Here is a 19,995-nt window from a genome sequence, read left to right as displayed (position 1 = left end):
GGGGAGTATTTCTACGTGACTGTATGTGCTGTATGAGAGCAAACAATGAGTGCTTTTATTTGAAGGTCAACAACAGCTTTTTTATATTTTTTATATGTGGCCCTCTATCTTTTGAGTATCATTTAATTTTCTTTTTCATTGGAGACTTCTATCGCAAACTCAATAATATATCAAGTAAAGTCAAAGCAGAGGGGTAAAACATGATTGTACATTTATGGATACAATAGTGTCGGTTGGAAACAAAAGTTTTAAACAATATTAAAAAATAACGTAGCATGAACTTCTTTGAAAGTCATGATAAAAACTTGTTTGCTTTTGTCTGGCCAAAATATTTAATGACAAATTACAGTTAATTAAATTAACTGGATTATTAACATCAATGATGTTATATGAATGTGTTTCTATCACACAGTTTTGTCTATAATTGGTACACAAACTGATGAGATAGATGATGACATGAAGTCATGGTGAGAGAAGCATTTGGACAATGAAACATGTCCCTCGTAATACAAATTCAAAACTAGATAAATCAAGAATTAAACCCATGTTGTACACAGTATGCCTTTTTTCCAAGATTCAAATATATTTTGGATTTTTTTTAAATAATCCCAGAGTGAGGACATCATTCACATGGTGTAAAAACCCTGAATATGCACTGAGAACCAGCTGACAACTATTAAAAACCATAAGCATCTCTAAAACATTTTCTTTGTATTTTTGCCTTCATTTACAGTATGTAAATGACTAGCCTGGCACCGCCATTTCCCTTCAGAAGTCAGTCTGGGTCCATGGTATATCCGCGGGTTTTCTCGTGCAATTTTATGTTTTAAAGAGCATGAATATATATATTAGGGCTGTCAAATTAACGCGTTAATTTCGATTAATTAATCACAGAAAAATTTACGCGATTAAAAAAATTAACGCAGATTAATCGCACTTCTATATTGCCCTTTGACCCGGTGCAAAAGAAGTGAGACGATAGCGGAGCTGCACCTGTAGCTTGCGGACACGACCCGCAAGGGATTAAATAGTAAAGAAAGAAGCAGGGGAAAGGGGATGTGTTATGGGCTGCTCCGGGCAAATAAGCATGAAGGTAGGAATACGTCTTATGTTATTCTCCGCAGTGTCTGTGCATTATTTATTTAGTGGGTGCATAATTAACAATGTACCGTAGGTTCAAAACAGTAGGCCTATCTCTCAATCTTCCTCCGTGTCTCACTTTTGTTTGCTAGTTGCGATCGTCTAAATCAGGGGTGTCCAAACTACGGCCGATTTTAGAAATATAATGTATTATGGCCCTTTTAATTTTTAATTTTTTTAATTTTTATGTAGCCTATATTTTTTTTTTTGCTTGACTTTATTGCATTTCTTAGTTAACCCACTAGTGCAGGGGTGTCAAAAACATTTGAAAAATATAATGTAATATGGCCCATTTAAATTTCAAAGATCAAAGAACAAATTTCCCGCCTCTGACCGCCAGTGAAAAAAGATGGCAGAACCAAAGAAACGGAAGATTGAAAGTGAGTGCAGAACATTTCAGGCAAGGTGGGAAAATGAATACTTTTTCTCAGAAGTCAAGGAGAAATGTGTCTGTTTAATTTGCAAAGAAAGTGTTGCAGTGATGAAGGATTACAATTTAAGAAGACACTATGAAACTAAACATCAGAGCAGCTACAAGTCCTATACTGGTGCCGAGAGAGAAAAAAAAGTCAAACAGTTGGCAGCAAGCCTGCAAACTCAACAACAGTTTTTTACCCGGGCCAATAAAACACAAGAAAACGCCACAATGGCTAGCTATGAGGTAGCAAAACTGATTGCCCAACATGGGAAACCATTCTCCGACGGTGAATTCGTAAAGCAGTGTCTCACAAAGGTTGCCGAAATAATGTGCCCTGAGAAAATGCAGGAATTAAACATTGTGAGCATGTCCAGGAACACAGTTGTGCGGAGAATTGAAGACATATCAGCAAACGTCAGACACCAAGTGTTGGAAAAAGCCTGTGCTTTGGATTTTTATTCAATTGCATGTGACGAGAGCACAGATGCCACCGACACCGCGCAGCTTCTGATATTTTTGCGGGGAGTTGACGACAACTTTTGCACTACGGAGGAGCTGCTGGATATGAGGAGTTTAAAGGGCACGACAACGGGATCTGATCTGTTTGAAGCTGTGTCAGCTGCAATCGAGAAGACCGGACTCAAATGGGAGAAGATGTGTGGCGCAACAACAGATGGAGCTCCGGCTATGACAGGCGAGCGTAAAGGAATGGCCTCTTTGGTGTGCGCAAAGGTGAGAGAGTGCGGAGGCGCCGCTGTCAAAATGCACTGTATTGTCCACCAGGAAGCCCTCTGTGCCAAGACAGTCCAGCTTGGGGATGTGATGAACACGGTTGTGAAAACCGTCAACATTATTAGAGCACAAGGGCTCTACCACAGAGAATTCCAAGCGTTCCTGTCTGATGTGGATGCTGAATACGGGGACCTACTCTACCACTCGGAAGTGCGCTGGCTTAGTCGCGGCGCCGTACTGCAGCGGTTTTATTCACTGAGGTCGGAAATCGACCAGTTTTTGAATGAGAAAAACCGACCTCTTCCTGAGCTGAATGACCCTCTTTGGTTGGCAGACCTGGCTTTTTCAGTCGATGTTACAGCCCATCTCAACGCACTGAACAAGAGCCTACAAGGCAAAGACCAACTTGTGCCACAACTGTATGCGCACATGAAATCATTCTGTGTCAAGCTCCGTCTCTTCGAGACACAACTGCGTAACTTCAATGTTGCGCATTTCCCCACGCTGTCAGAAATCAATGCTGCTTTTCCAGAGGCAAATATTTCTGCTAAAAAGGAGAAATACGTGTCTGTGATCGCATTTCTCATGGCAGAGTTCAGTCGGCGTTTCCAAGATTTTTCTAACATTGAAAAAGAAATACAGCTGTTCTCGACTCCCTTCCTGATGACCGCAGAAGACGTGCAAGACAGTCTGCAGATGGAGCTGATCGATATGCAGTGTGATGACCAACTGAAGAATCTGCATCAGCTTCTCTCCCTCCCCGACTTCTACCGGAGTTTGGAAAAGGCCAAGTTTCCTATGATGACGCGCCACGCAAAGAGGATGATGAGCCTGTTCGGCTCAACATATATATGTGAGCAAACATTTTCTCTTTTAACCCTGAACAAAAGCCGATTGAGAAGCAAAATGACCGACAGCCATCTCTGTGACGTCCTTCGCATCTCAACCACCAAACTTACGCCAGACCTGCCAGCCATCCTTCAGTCCAAAGCGCAGCTTCACTTCTCCCACTGAGTGTAACGCTGTTCCCACTATAGGTGAGTTAACAATATATTACACAGTATTAATACAGTATGAGACATGTGAGAAAAAAAAGAAACTCCATTAAAGTTAGATATTATGTGATGAATTTGGTGTGGTGTTTCAGCACTAGCTGAGTGGAAAGCAGCAAGGAAAGATAGGCCATACATTTTTTAAAGGTTACATCTGTAGGCCTACTTTAAAACATATATTGAAGGTAGCCTACTGTCATGTTAAAAAACTATACAGGCTATCGGCAAATACCCCCGTTAGATTTTCCAGTTCCTATTTAAATATACCGATCCTCTTTTTCCCCTTATTTCCCCCCTTTTACACAGGCTGCGAAGGGGGTTAACCGTCCTGGCTACACATGACACTTGAGGGACTGCCTCGCTGAACTGCTGCCTCTCCCACGCTTCAATCTCCATTAATGTTGCAGTTGACATGGAGATTAAGAAAAATAGGATGGCAAAGTTGTCAAAAGTTTTTATTTGTTATTATTATTATTGCAATACAGCATGTGTTCCATTGAGAGTTTAGTTAAGAAAATGTTAAAATGTTTATTTAGGCCTGATTATTGATGTGTTTATTATACAATGTAACTCTTTGAGAGGGACATACACACAAATGTTAGGCCTACATGTCTACATGTAATATTTAATTTATTTCTTTGCACTTTATTTACTTGTTACATTTGACTTACTGTTGAGTTCAATTTCTGAATGTGAAGAATTTGTATATGTTCTGCCTTTAACTATGTTAATAGCCAACTGTTGAAAAATTATTATTTATTTCTCCCCTTTTAAGGGTGTTACAGAGGCAGACAGACAAGCCCTGATTTAACTGGTTAAATATAATAAATACATTTATAAACAAAGATAAAAAGGCATAAAGTTATTGTGGTTTCATATGGTTAAAAATGTGTTATTTTTGCCAAATGGCCCGGCCCATCGTAGATTTTTCTGTATGTGGCCCTCAGTGAAAAAAGTTTGGACACCCCTGGTCTAAATGGACACCCGCCCCCTCTCACTCTTCCTAGCATATATGCCTGTCTTTTTCCTCTTGTGTGTGTGTGTGTGTGTGTGTGTGTGTGTGTGTGTGTGTGTGCGTAATTTCGCCTGCTTGTTTTTTGTGGGTTTTTTTCAGCGCTAGTAGTTCCTAAATGTATTTAATGTAGAAGCCTGGCTGAGGGGAGGAGACAGAAGTTACGAGAGATAGAGAGAGAGAGAGAGAGAGAGAGAGAGAGAGAGAGAGAGAGAGAGAGAGAGAGAGAGAGAGAGAGAGACGAACGGTAGCCTATAGGTCTACAGTTGTTTACAGTCATAAAAGTGTCATATACACTCAACAAAAATATAAACGCAACACTTTTGTTTTTACTCCCATTTTTCATGAGATGGACTTAAAGATCTAAAATTCATTCCAGATACACAATATTACCATTTCTCTCAAACATTGTTCACAAATCTGTCTAAATGTGTGATAGTGAGCACTTCTGCTTTGCTGAGATAATCCATCCCACCTCACAGGTGTGCCACATCAAGATGCTGATCTGACATCATGATTAGTGCACAGGTGTGCCTTAGACTGTCCACAATAAAATATATATATATATATATATATATATAGTATCTCACAAAAGTGAGTACACCCCTCACATTTCTTCACATTTTTCTTTATATCTTTCCATGGGACAACACTGAATAAATTACACTTTGATACAATGTAAAGTAGTCAGTGTACAGCTTGTATAACAGTGTAAATGTACTGTCCCCTCAAAATAACTCGACCCACAGCCATTAATGTCTAAACTGCTGGCAACAAAAGTGAGTACACCCCTTAGAAAAAATTTACAAATTGGGCCCAAAGTGTCAATATTTTGTGTGGCCACCATTATTTTCCAGCACTGCCTTAACCCTCTTGGGCATGGAGTTCACTAGAGCTTCACAGGTTGCAACTGGAACCCTCTTCCATCCATTTATGACAGCATCACAGAGCTGGTGGATATTAAAGACCTTGCGCTCCTCCACCTTCCGTTTGAGGATGCCCCAAAGATGCTCAATAGGGTTTAGGTCTGGAGACATGCTTGGCCAGGCCATAACCTTTACCCTCAGCTTTTTTAGCAAGCCGCTGGTCGTCTTGGAGGTGTGTTTGGGGTCGTTATCATGTTGCAATACCACCCTGCGGCCCAGTTTACGAAGTTTGAGTGCACATGGTCAGCGTCGTACACAGAGGTTGGCTTTGGAAAATAGACGTATGAGTGCTGCCAGCATTGCTGAAGGGCTTGAAGGGGTGGGGGGTCAACCTGTCAGTGCTCATACCATACGCCGCACTCTGCATCATACTGGTCTGCATGGCTGTCATACCAGAAGGAAGCCTATTCTAAAGATGATGCACAAGAAACCCCACAAAAAGTTTGCTGAAGACAAACAGACTACGGACATGGATTACTGCAACCATGTCCTGTGGTCTGATGAGACCAAAATACATTTATTTGGTTCAGATGGTGTTAAGAGTGTGGAGCGGCAACCAGGTGAGGAGTACAAAGACAAGTGTGTCTTGCCTAGAGTCAAGCATGGTGGTTGGAGTGTCATGGTCTGGGGCTGCATGAGTGCTGCCAGCACTGGGGATCTACAGTTCATTGAATTCTAACATGTACTGTGACATACTGAAGCAGAGCATGATCCCCTCCCTTCATAAACTGGGCCGCAGGGCAGTACTGCAACATGATAACGACCCCAAACACCCCTCCGAACGACCACTGGCTTGCTAAAGAAGCTGAGGGTAAAGGTTATGGACTGGCCAAGCATGTCTCCAGTCTTAAACCTTATTGAGCATCTTTGGGGCATCCTAAAACGGGAGATGGAGGAGCGCAAGGACTCTAATATCCACCAGCTCCTTGATGTCGTCATGAATGGGTAGAAGAGGGTTCCAGTTGCAACCTGTGAAGCTCTAGTGAACTACATGCCCAAGAGGGTTAAGGCAGTGCTAGAAAATAATGATGGCAAAACAAAATATTGACACTTTGGGCCCAATTTGGAAATTTTTTCTTAGGGGTGTACTCACTTTTGTTGCCAGCAGTTTAGACATTAATGGCTGTGTGTCGAGTTATTTTGAGGGGACAGTAAATTTACACTGTTATACAAGCTGTACACTGACTACTTGACATTGTATCAAAGTGTCATTTATTCAGTGTTGTCGCATGGAAAGATATAATGAAATATTTGAAGAAATGTTAGGGGTGTACTCACTTTTGTGAGATACTGTATATATATATATATATATATATACACACACACACACACACACACACACACACACACACACACACACACACACACACACACACACACACACACACACACACACACACACACACACACACACACACACACACACACACACACACACACACACACACACACACATGCAGTAAGATATTATATATATATTTTTTTTTTCATGCTTTATTGACAGTGTGTAGAGACAGAGGTGAAATGGGGCAGAGAGGGGAAGACATGCAGAGAATGGACCCGGGCGGGATTCGAACCCGGGTCTGCTGCGACGCCCTTACCCACCCTTGCCACGGAAGTGGCTGAGAACAATGACGTGCGCCAGTTTCAGTTGCAGAAGCTGGTGCATGACATACTTCATGACCAAACGTTATGCGATTGTTTGTCAGATCCAGAGTGGCAGAGGGCATATCCAATAGTTTTAAACTTCAACAGACACCCGCCTTCAAGTGAGTTTACGTTTGTCAATTGAGCGATTCCAGACCTTCTGTACATATGAAATGAAATACAATGGTCTGGTAGGACCATGCTAGTAAATGACTGCATTTCAGTGAGATCTAAGTTAAAGACAATGTTCGCTGAATTCATTCCTGCCCATCTTGAACTTTTTCAACAGCAGCCTAACTAAGGCTTATTTACCCAACCATGTAATCAGAGCAGTGTAGTCTTCAGTATAAAAAATTAATAAAGTATAAAAAGGTAATTTAGTTAAACTTGAGTTTAAGATTGTTTTTTTTGCAGATATTTTAAAGTAATCATTAATTTTGACGTTTTTATTCATTCAAAAAATAATAGAATAAACATTACTATTTTGTTTACCTTTGAATGTTTTGCAGTTGATGAGTACAAACAGGGCTGTAGCTCTTACGTTGAACTACTCATTAAATGGCTGAGCAGAGCCTTATTAGTGTGTTGTGGAACCAAAACATCAAATATCTGTATTTAAATACATTGCATGCTCACCATGTTTTGTAGCAATCGTTAACAACAGTAATAGGCATATTTAATTATCTGGTAATTTGTAAAAAAAAAAAGCTTTGGACCTTTTGTTTGTGTGTGTGTGTGTGTGTGTTTATAGATACTTGCACCTCTTTTGAGGTCCTGTGCAGATCAGTCAGATGGTTGAGGTTAACTTGAATACTGTCAAAAAGGCAAGCAAACATCTTCAGCATCAACCAGCACAGGAATCTAGTCAGGAGAGGATAGTGGGTAGAGAGATGTAAACATCAATGTCTGGTGATAAGGAGGAGGAGGGGACAATGTAAACAAGGAAATAATGGATGGATAGTGGTGAATAGCTGCCAATAAAGTAAAGTGAAAAAGTAACTGAGGTTAAATGAGGTTAGTGTGACAGCATGTGAATGAGGATAGTATTGGGAAGTGAAACAAATTGGGGAGAGAGGGATAAGGATAAGAAAGAAACTGATGACATAGAGAAAAAGCAAAATACCTAAAGCGATAGAGAGGGTTGGTTGGTTTGTGGGTGAAAATAGCAGATAGAGAAGTAGGTTGAGGCTGTAAATGAGGGACAGGGAGCGAGAAAGAAGAAAAAAAGAGCAATAGAGGGCACATTTTGAAGAGAGATTTCGAAGACTTAAAGAATGGAAAAATAAGTTACTTTAAAAAATAAATAAGGCAGCAAGAAGTTTCCACTCCATTTCACTAGACATTTGCAGTAATGTAATCCTGTCTGTGGCTACAGGAGCAGGCTCTTAAGAGCTGACAGTTATAACACCCAATTTCAATTTAAAATACTACACGCATCTTTCTCTTGGGTGCGATCAAAACATGCCCTTCACTGCCCACGGACCAGTTTATGCCTCAACAACTGTCAGTCATCTTAATTCACTTACAAACTGATACATAGTAATGTACCAGTAGGTTTATTATTATTTACAAATAATTTAAACATTTGGCATATTGAATTCAATCCGACATGTCTAGTAGTATAGTATGTATAATCTCTATGTTTTTCCTGTCCAGGTGGCACCAGTTCTATTTTCCTAACTACACTGTTTAGTTTCTAAATTAACTTAAAACATTTATGAATTACTTGCTATAATGCTGGAATTTTCTCCACTGCAGTGGCAGCTTGAGTTCTTGGGTATGGCAATATATTAAGGATAAGCCTAGCAGCCATACTTTTGTCAACTAATCTCAAGAAAATACCCAATGTAAAAAGTCTGTCTCTGACATCTCCAGCCTGCGTTTAATCTCATCTCCAAATCTCATCAATAAAAAATATGAACTTCATTTGAATTTTTTTTTAAAAATAATACTAAAACAAATTGACATGTCGTTTAACATACAGTATACTGCTCCTTTACTATCAGCTGCAGATTTTTTTGGTATGGAAGGACCGTATATGTGCAATAATTTCACAATGTTTAATAGTTTAAATGTAAAATAGTTTCTGGACAACCTATGGCACAAAGGAATAAGCCGCATCGGGCTAAGATAATACTTTCTGTAGCCGTATCAGTTCGATGTTGGTTTTGGTCTTTTCGTGACAATGAGAAAAATAGTACTGTACTATCAGCCTTATCTTGTAGGGAGTTGTACAAATTGTATTGAAAAACCTGATTTCTCATAAACCTTTAGTTATAGTAAATTTTTTCAAAAGAGTTTCTATTTTGAAAAAGAATGAGGACTATCAATAAAATAAAGCTTTCAAGAATTAGCTCAACACCAACATTGCTTCAATCACACTGATAAATATAATCTATTCTATATATGTCTTTTTATTTGTATATGGGAGGATTGAATGGCAAAGGTTTAAATCAATACACAAGTATATTTTATTAATAAATGAAAACATTTAAAACATTCACTGAACCCACACTCATAAACAAACTCACCGTAAGAGGCCAGGGGAGATACAGGTATTAATTAGAGGGAGGAATGGTGAGAAGCAGTTGATCTGCCCTTGGCAATCTCTCCCCTCAGCTGCTTTATGTTCGGCTGTGAGCGCTTCCTTCACTCTGAAACACATGGTCACAGGACAGCGGGTTCGACATAGCACAAAGCCTTATTTGTGCTACACACAGACAAATACTCAATTTCCAGGTCGTCAAAATCAAAAACATCCCTGAGTAAAGAGGTTACATGAAGGTTAAACACAATTACAAAGATAGAACAAAAACAACATACAAACTGAGGACTCAGTAACAGAGATAGGGAAAGTGTGAAGACAGTCTTAAGTTATCCCATTACTCTTCATTCACTCATGGCAGATACCTAAGTTTGTCCTCCAGAACCTGTTTAATTTTCTGTATCCCTGCCTATTATTTACTCTCCTCTGGCATCTTTACTCCTCTCCTCCTCCTCCTCCTCCTCTTTGCCTTCAGGTACCTGTTGCTCTGAAAGACTTGTTCCAGTCTGTTGCCAACAGGACTCGCGTAAACCTTGCACCCACTCGCAAACAGAGCGCAGCACACCCTCCGAACCAGCCAGCCTCGATACCTGCGATATGAAATACACAGTGCAGAGGCAATGTGCATGGGTGAGTGTGTTGGGACTGAGAAAGTTTGTACATGTTTCGCCTGAATACTGTAGATATCATGAATACCTGGTGTGTGTCTCGTTGACACTCAGCAGGTTGTGAAAGCCAAGGGAAGAATTTTGTCCAAGCTTCTTGCGCTAAGAAAGGATAGAGAAACACACACCTGGGTGTCACCACCATCAACAAAGAGTGATCTCTGTTGGAAACAATCCAATTAATTGTAGAGCTGCAATGATGAATCGATTAATCGATTATTAAAATAATCGCCAACTATTTTGATAATCGATTAATCGTTTCGAGTACTTTTTTTATAAAAAAATTCCAGCTTCTCAAATGTGAATATTTTCTGGTTTCTTTAATCCTCTTATGACAGTAAACTGAAATATCTGTGTGTTTTGGACATAACAATACATTTGAGGACGTCAACATGGGCTTTGGAAAACTGATCAACATTTTTCACCATTTTCTGACATTTTATGGACCAAAACACTAATCGATTAATCGAGAAAATAATCGACAGATTAATCGAGAAAATAATCGTTAGTTGCAGCCCTAATTAACTGTATAATAGATACATACAGATGAGGGATGGGATCTATAAAGGGACTTTATAAGTATAATTTTCAAACTTTACTTTACTCTCATTCTCTTGCCAACCTTTTACAACCTCTACGCTACCCACTCACCAGGCTGTCTGGGGTGCACTGGTGACAGCACTGGCCAACAACTGGTCGGAACTTGCCCAGACAGGGAGGCGCTGTCTTCAGCTTTTTCTTGATCTTCAATTCCCATGACAACTGGAAGGTAAGAAAACACAATTAAACAAAACAAAGTGGAATTGCAACTACATCAAATTAGTGAAACCACATTAATTCGTCAGTTTTTAAAGTGGGAGAAGATAAAAAAAATAATGCAGTCAAATACACTAATCCTGCAAATCCAAAATGCTCCCATTACGGAGATCATAGTCTTCAGGTTTTATTAAAACTGTAAAAGAAGTGTTCAACAGAATGGTAATATTAGAGGCTGTAGCTGAATTGCATTATACTAAGAGTATTTCTATTATTTTGTCTACCCCAATAATATAAATGAGTAGAAAACTGAAAAATCTTGCCGTTTCATTATGTATACAACAAATGTTTCTGTAATTGGGGTAGAAAATCAGTGAAACAAAATTCCCCAGGTAGATCTCTCCTTGTGAATCCTGATTTATTGGCCACTTGCATGTATAACAGGGTTTCTAAGCGTAGATAACATGTAAACAAGTGCGTTTGTGTGTGGGACCACAGGAGAGATTCATTACACATAACAATGCACCCGCAAAGTAAAATCAATAATTATTCTCATTAAATCTAAAACGAAGTAGCCTCCAAAAGGTCTATTTAGGTTAGCTTTTGTAAGTCATATACATTTGTGTTGTACAGAAGAGCAACAGAACCTGTCCTCTCACTGCATGATTATCCCTCAACACATACAATAAGCCATGCTTCCACAAAAAGGTCAGGAGTAAGATCTGACTACTGACCTGCCGCATGCATATGGGGATATATACGTAGTCGCAAGGTTATTCAACTGCAGATATGTTCTCTAATTACCCGATAACATCCTTGAAAAAAATGCTGATTTGAATGGTCTGGATCTAATTTTGAGTTTGTTAGGATTTCTGTGTTGCTGTGATTGGGTTAACTTTGCATCCATAGGAGCATGCAATACCTTGCAGTGAAGTTAATATTAATACAGGGCCCATACGAGACCCAGTATCAGGCAATCAGTGCACATCAGGCATACGCAGCTCCTGCACTGAAGCAAAGGCCAGACTGTACTGTAAATACTAATAAACCATACTTAAGGTGTCCATCAGCACGCTGACCTGCTGGTAAGTTTTATTAGATTCAGGGGTGGAGTGCATGCTGCTCTGGGGGACATAAAAAAGATGTACAACTCAGTCTGGCTGGAAGAAAAGGAGATGCACCTGCATAGATTCCTTTGGCGTGATTCAGAGGACGAAGAGCTGGGGGAATATCCAATCACCAGGGTAAACATCGGTGACAAGCCAGCAGGATGCATTGCACAGCTTGCAATGCGTGAAACTGCCAACCTCCCACCTTTCACTCACCTCAAAGAGGAACGGCAGGTTATCCAAGAAGACAGCTACGTTGATGACATTCTCACGTCCCACAATTACTTAAACCAGCTGAAAGCCATCACAGCAAATGTGCAACAGATTCTGAAAGCTGGAGGGTTCGAGCTCAAACCTTGGGTCTATTCTGTGCAAAGTGGGAGGAAAGAGTGCAGTGACAAGCGGGAAAAGGCTGTGGGAAAAACCATGGTATTACCAAACCAGATGCGAGATGAAGATAATAAAGCACTCGGCCTGGGATACATGGTAGAAGAGGACAAACTCCATGTCATGGTAGGAATAAACTTCTCAAGGAGAAAGAAAAAGATGAGACTCGGCCAAGACCTTCTGCAGGAGCAGATAAGAGCCCAAATGCCCAACCCCCTGACTCGGCGAGCACTGCTGAGCCAAGTGTCAGGGCTGTATGATCCAGTCGGCCTGGTAACTTCCGTCAAGCAGAAGGGAGCTATCCTGGTACGTAGGGCATTCCAGGAAGCAAAGGGTGGAAGTGCACCTGTGAAGGACTCATGGGATACAGCGCTCTCAGATGCACTCAGGGAGGATGCAATAAAGCTCTTTGAGGAGTACGGCCAACTTGCCAAAGTCAAGTTTACCAGAGCACTGACTCCCTCAAGCTTTACTGATGGTCCCCTGGCGATCACATTCTCTGATGGTAGTGAGCATACTTATGGAGCAGTGATGTACCTCCGATGAAGTTCAGACCAGGGCCCGGTCATCTGGCTGGTGGAGTCCAAAGCAAAACTTACTCCTTTGGATCAAGGAGGGGATGCTGTCAAAGCAGAAATATGTGGAGCAGTGTTTGCTCACGGCTGAAAAAGTACTTTGAACTGCACAGCCGAATCCAGATTCAGAGGTGGTACCATTTTGTTGACAGCCAGACCATCCTTGGTGCAATACAGCGGGAAAGCTATGGCTATCAGACATTCTTTGCAAATAGGATCGGGGAGATTCAAAGGGTCACACGGGTCCAGGACTGGTGGTGGATTCCTGGCCCACAAAACATTGCCGACGTTATAACAAGAGGAGCCAGCCATCAAGACCTTGATGAGGACTCAGAGTGGCAAAAAGGTCCCCAGTTTCTAAGCTTGCCAGTGGAGGAGTGGCCAATCTTATCAGCCAAAGAACTCGCAGCCACTGCCAGGGAGAACGTCACCAAACTTCAAAAGAAAGCATTTGTTGCCGCTCTGACCAGGGCTCAGGTTAAGAAGCAGCAAGTGGAACACAAACTGAAACAGGAGGCACAAACAGAGCACAGGAGGCCACCTGCAGGGTCAGCAATCCAAACGCTGGTGGATGTCAGGAGATACAGCACTCTGAGCCGTCTGGTAAAGACAGTTGCATGGATCTGGAGAGCGGCAAAACAGTTTGGCAAACAAAGTCAAGCCATGGAGAGTCCAAAGTGGGAGGCAATCTCCTCCACAGGAGTCATCTCTGTAAGGGAACGAGAGGATGCCCTGAGAGACATTTTTCTTTCAGCACAAGAAAACACAACCTTCCCTGGCACCACGTTAGACAGGCTACTGGTCTGTGGAGGCCGAGTACAAAGCTTCAAGGAAGCTCAAGTTAGCGTCCCCCTCTTACCCTATGACGCCTGGGTGTCCAAGCTGATAGCTCGAGAGGCCCACAATGAAGGTCATGAGGGAGTGGCTGGAACCCTCCTAAAGATGAGGAGGAAGGCATGGGTCATTAAAGGGAGGAGGATTGCACAAAAAGTTGTTGATGGTTGCATGGTCTGCAGGAAAGCAAACGCAAAGACGTGTCAACAAATAATGGCTGACTTGCCGCCAGAAAGGACTGAACCTGCTGCGCCATTTGAATTCACATCAGTTGACCTCTTTGGCCCTTACCAAGTTATAGATGACATCAAGAAAAGAGTGACACTAAAGGTCTGGGGAGTTGTCTTTTGCTGCCTGGCAAGCAGAGCCATTCACACTGAGCTGGCAAACACCCTTTCAACTGAAAGTTTCCTAATGGCTTATCAAAGGTTCACAGCAATCAGAGGTCATCCAAGAAAGATGTGGTCGGACCCAGGCACCAATTTTATTGGAGCAAACCAGTCCTGTAGGAGCTCTACAGAGTTTTGGGCCAAGACAAAGCAAACCCGGAGGAAATGGCAGCAAGGAATGGAACTGAGTGGCAGTGGAAAATCCATCCAGCCGATTCGCCACACAGGAATGGTGCTGCAGAAGCTGCTGTGCGAATTGTAAAGAGGGCATTCCAGAATCTTGGGAATGAGGCTTCACTAAGCTACAGTGAGTTCCAGACAACTCTTTACATCGCAGCCAACCTGGCAAATGAGCGCCCAATTGACGTAAGAATACAAAGTCGAGAAGACTGCAATCAGTACGTCACACCCAACACTCTCCTACTAGGCCGGGCCTCTCAAAGTGGGGACTTGAAAACCTTCGACTTTCACAACTACCCGTACAAAAGACTGAGAGCTATGCAGTCGGAGGTGACCAAGTTCTGGAGGAGCTGGAGCCAACTCGCTGGTCCAAACTTATTTGTCCAAAGCAAATGGCATACTGGACAAAGAAATGTTGCCATTGGAGATGTTGTGTGGCTGTGTGACCAAAATGCACTACGAGGGCAGTTCAGGCTTGGCAGAGTCATCAGCACGACTCCAGATGATAAAGTCGTTGTAAGGGACGTCAATGTAAGAGTTTTCCCAAGCTACTGTGTCCCTGTCACGAGAGCTCTGAAAGGCAAGTCAATTCCTGCAATCAGAAGGGAAAAGATCCAAGCCACCGTCCTTCACAGGGACGTCAGGCGGCTCGTTGTCCTATTACCTGCGGAGGAACAGACAGAAAGCTAAAAGCAGCAGGGAAAGGTGAACCAAGTTTGCCTTTGAAGCCGTCGATCTTCACACCGTTTCCAGGCGAAGATCGAGTGGGAGGTGTGAAGTCAAACTAAAGAAATAATTAATAAACTCACTGTTTAAGTTAAGAACATGATTGTCTAGTGAGTTTATAAATTACAGATTACAATTAAAATTATTATGATGGAATTATATTATTATGGTGACATTATTTAGATAAGTAAATGTAAAATATTTAAAATCTGTAACATTAACTTAAGAAAATCCCTAAATACATTAATAATGATAACAGTGGGAGAATTTATGTTGCACTTTGTTAATTTAAGAGGAAAAAGGGAAGAATTGTTAAAAATTTATATTTTCCAGAACATTATAAAAACAACCTTTTTCTTGTTTATTGTTTCACAAGGTTTTTCACCTAACTACCTAACAACCTACCTGCTTACTTGCAAACAACCTACTTACCTGAAACCTTGAAATCACAAAATAAAAGAAGATAAGAAGGAAAAGAAAAGTGTGGTTATTTTGAGTGAAGCCCAGCAACTCTGCGTAGATATCCAACTCCTTCAAGTGGAGACTGCACAAAAGAGGGAAGAACTTGACAGTAATCATTCAGTTACCAAGGCGGTCTATGGGGAGGCTGTGGCTGCAGGTAGAGCAGTTGTCCACTTATTGCATGGTTGGTTGTTTGATCCCCCGCCTCCTGTGTCCCTGGGCAAGAGACCCAACCCCAAATTGCTCCCGATGGTTCCCTTGCACCCTGCATGGTATCTGCTGCTATCGGTGTATGACTGTGTGTGAATGGGTGAATGAGAAACTATATAAAGCGCTTTGGATTAAAGCGCTATTAGAGTGTCTCTTAAAGGCGGATATGGAGAAGAGGAACACTTGCAAAACTTTTTTAAATGTCCTTGTGGAGTCCTGAGTATTGTGTAAGGACAGACTAATTTTCTTTTGCAATTATTCTTTACCACATGTTAATTTGTGAGGTTAAGAGGTGCTTGTAGCCTTTTAAACTGTGGACTTGAGTCAGGTTTAGCAATTTAAGCCTTTATCCTAAACTAAGATCCTCAGCTCCATACTAAACACACAGACATGAGACTATTAATCAATCCTCTGAATTTGCTACAAATAGACATATTTCCTTAAATATCAAAGCATTTCAAATTTTCAGATTAATCAGTATGACTCATTGATACATTACATCCTGTGGTAAACACTAAACATTAAACAAATGTAATCATAAGGCAAGTTATCTTGTGATTGTGAAGTACAAAGAGTTTGAGATTAGTGCACATGGAGTTAGTGGGAAATGACAGTGGGAGAGAGTCATGCAGGCTGTTCTTACAGCAGGTCTATTCTGTTGAATTAGTGGAAGGATGTCTTTGTTTATCCCGTCATTCTTCTCCTGCACCATGATGAGCCCCCTGCAGACTTCCACCTAGAAACCTACCTAAGAAAATATTGGGTGAGAAAAGGACATATGAGGCTGTGTGAATGTGAGTGGGCAGTCAAGTTAGGAGCTTTATGATACAAGACCAATTTTGAGGGGAATGCCTGGAAAAAGGCTCAGTCTATCTAATTTAAGAAAATGAACACAATCTCAGATTGACACATTTATGTTGTCCCCTCGTCCTTGATAGGGGAGTATTGGTAGTTCTCACTAATGTATCACCCTGTGCCCATGGCTACAATTGCACCCATCTAACTAACACTACTTCCAGTCCACCATCACAAATTCTTTCAAATTCCATCCTATCCTTTCATTCTTTTCAGCTAAGGTAAAGTAGCCTCCTGCTACTGATTTCCTTGAGCTGGTTTCTGATTTGTTTTCTTTTGTTGGACTGGTGGCAAACTTTAGTTTAAAAGTTGTGTGGTCACTTCGGTATGCAGCAAGGGATTACACAAGGACAGAATGGCCATTAAGAGGTTAGAGATTGAAACAAACTCGAGGCTGTCTTCATTCAGCAATGTGCAGGTGCAGCAGGGCAGACACACACTAGTGAGTTATAAATCATTTTAAAGCAAAGTACATAGCCATCAGCTGAAAAACATCTCTTATGTAACTGATGCTGTTCTTTTGCCCACTCGGAAACCCAGTAATGAGAGTTGGCACCTTGAGTCAAAGTGTAGTACGATCAAGGCTAAATAGGTTATTCAATTGATAATGTTGGCTGTGCATGAGCTCAAATAAGTAATCTCAGATTAAAGTAGATTTAATACTAGGGCTGTCAAAATTAACGCGTTAACGCAGGGTGATTCATTTCTGGAATTAACGCGTTAATTTTTTTAACGCAATTAACGCATACTGCAGAATGATCCGCCCCGTACATCCCACCCGCTCTGCACAACAGTCACTCTAACCAGTACTCGAGTTGTAAAAAAAAAAAAATCAGGGGGGATGGTGGATTGGATTTAACGTTTAGGGACAGATCATTTGTGCTGATGACAGCGCATATGATGGGAGACCAATGGTGTACAAAAAAAAGCCTAACAGGTGGACAGATATATACCTAAGATGCAAGCGTGCGCAGCGCGTGAGCAGATTTATTTTGCCATTGCAAGATCTTTGCACTTGCTTTTCGGGCACAGTTACTATAATGTAAGGTTTGAGACACATCAATGTTCAATGGGGGGTTTACCATTATAGCACTGCTACCAGAAGCGTTCCACATCAGTATAACAACCATCTGCCACCTTTTATAAAAAGCAGAAGTGTTTTTTCAAATTTGACAGTATCTCTCAATTAACCCATTGATGACTATGGCAATCTAGGATGGATGTCCTTAATGCCTGAGGGTTTTCTGAAAAAATAGTACGAATTGTCAAGTCTACCAAAACCTTAATATCTAAGCCTGTGTAGCACATAGAAACATGAAATAAAATACATTTAAAAGTTAAGGTTCACATGTTTTATTTAAACATGCTCCCTTAGCGCTTACAAGCCAACAAATATTTCTAAAAATCGTCAAAATTAGATGAATTCGAAAATTATTAAATATTGTTAATAAATAGATGCAATGTGTTGTGTGATTTTCGTCAGTAGCCTATAGTAGACCTTGATTCTGCGCACCAAACGCCACTAACTGTTCTGTCGCCGACATAGCTGGCGTATTTTTTTTATTTTGTTTTTAATTTTTAATTTTTTTGATTGACATGATTTTCGGCAAACCACACAACTTTTGGGTGGACACGTGGTCTTAAAAAAATCAACAAAACCCACCTCGTGTATTTGAACCAATGACAGTGCATTCAATGCTGGGAATGCCATGAAAATTAGATAAAGTAATAATGCTGCACGATGCAGCATCAGGCAGGAGAGCCAATGTGGCGTCGCGCAGCAGCCGTCATCAATGGGTTAAAAATCAACTTGTGATGTCAGAAACACTGATATTAAGGAATGTACACAATATGTGTTTTTGATTGTTCCTGTGTGGGAAATTTCATTCTTGCTGTTTTGTTTCCAAATGTTTCATGAATAAAAACAAAAACGTTTTTATAAACATCACCCTTTTGTTTCTTTTTTAAAATCGCCCCTTGCATCAACCGGAAAACATTTACAGTAGGCAGCCTGAGCCCATAGGAGAGAAAGCTTTGGGGGAGCGCTTGCTGAGGGACAGTGACCACCCGATGTGCCAGCAGCAGCATTGCGAGAGGCGGAAGCAGCAATAGGCTTGTTTACAGACTTAAATAAGCGATACGATACACAAAAAGTTGTGTAAGTCGGTTTGGATGAAGTAGAAAGCGAATTAGCTTTTGCGCACAGCATTTACTAACCGAAAGAACAAGTTAATGAGTGAAAAAAGTCAGAGTAGCGGTAGTGTTCTAACTACCTTTGCAAAGGAGAGACTGCGCTCTGTGGACGTGATTGACTGTTGACCACAGAAATGCAGATGATGGGTGATTTTGGAGGCGGGATTTCGCCGTGCCCACCTAATCAGAAGCTAGGAATGGTCCTGGTACATTATATACACATTTTTTTATTGGCTGAAAAAATAAAAATACATTTTCCCTGCCCCTGGCTAGCGCCGGCATCGGTGACACAGTGGAGTACCGGCAGCCAAAGTGGCGGTGTTACTAAATGTTGAAATAGTGGTAATATGTCTCCATTCATTGATAAAATAACAGGGGATGGCCGATTTAGAAGTGGGATGATTTTGCGATCTTAATTTCTAAGGGGGATGCTATCCCCCCTCAACTCGAGTACTGACTCTAACATTGTGGCTGACCCAGGATCAGTAGCTGCGCGCAGCCAAACATAGCACGTTAGCCCATGCCGTGTTTCAAACTGCTAACGGCCACTTCTGTGTGGCGGACATAGATAGTATATAAAATCAACTGCCGCGGGTGGCAGTTGATTTGTCCGCTCTGTTCAGAGCCCGCGAGGACACAAACGTCTGCAGTTTTCAGAGGCGTGTGTGATAAGACATCAACATAACGTCGGCTTCTTGGCACAAATGAACAGTCCCCTAGAACAGGCCTATTCAATTAGTTTTGAATGGGGGCCGGTTGGTGGAAATGATCCAAAATGAGGGGCCAGAAAAAAACGCCTAAAATTGATGAGCATTACTAGCCTGGAAATCCAGACCCTGATATCTTGAACGATAGAGGGTCTGGCCACGATCAATAGTAATTTCCAACTCAAGGGGCGGCTCCTACTCGTGCATTTCAAATGCCACTGCACGCAGTTGGATAGCACTACAACCAATCAGAGCGATGCACAAGGCGACGTAAGCCCCTTTCGTTTAGCGAACAGCTGTTAAACTGTTAAATTAAACGTTTGCCGTTGTCGGTCGGCAAAATAGAACATTCCACTTACTTGCTAATGAAAAATTTGAGTGCCGTCTTCCAAATCGTTAAGGGTCGAGGCCAAAGCAGTCTCAAACTCACACAACATATCTCACACAGCCATATTTGATGTTTACTATCACGGCT

General features: G+C 41.3%; 1 protein-coding gene across 1 annotated transcript in view; it reads right to left on the bottom strand.

Moving 5' to 3' along the window:
- gpat2 (glycerol-3-phosphate acyltransferase 2, mitochondrial) overlaps positions 1 to 16,477 on the bottom strand; it is a gene marked incomplete at both ends in the record, with an annotated part of 49,733 nt that extends 33,256 nt beyond the window's left edge. Inside the window, 6 exons of the mRNA XM_080044341.1 lie at positions 7,689 to 7,788; positions 9,459 to 9,581; positions 9,952 to 10,062; positions 10,169 to 10,239; positions 10,789 to 10,899; positions 16,409 to 16,477. Coding sequence (XP_079900467.1) covers positions 7,689 to 7,788; positions 9,459 to 9,581; positions 9,952 to 10,062; positions 10,169 to 10,239; positions 10,789 to 10,899; positions 16,409 to 16,477 — 585 coding nt within the window. The remainder of the gene's footprint in view (positions 1 to 7,688; positions 7,789 to 9,458; positions 9,582 to 9,951; positions 10,063 to 10,168; positions 10,240 to 10,788; positions 10,900 to 16,408) is intronic.
- Positions 16,478 to 19,995: the final 3,518 nt, after the last annotated feature.

Source organism: Ammodytes marinus (assembly GCF_949987685.1).
Source record: "Ammodytes marinus genome assembly, chromosome: 2".
Classification (NCBI taxonomy): domain Eukaryota; kingdom Metazoa; phylum Chordata; class Actinopteri; order Uranoscopiformes; family Ammodytidae; genus Ammodytes; species Ammodytes marinus.
This window is presented reverse-complemented; position numbering and strand designations above follow the sequence as displayed.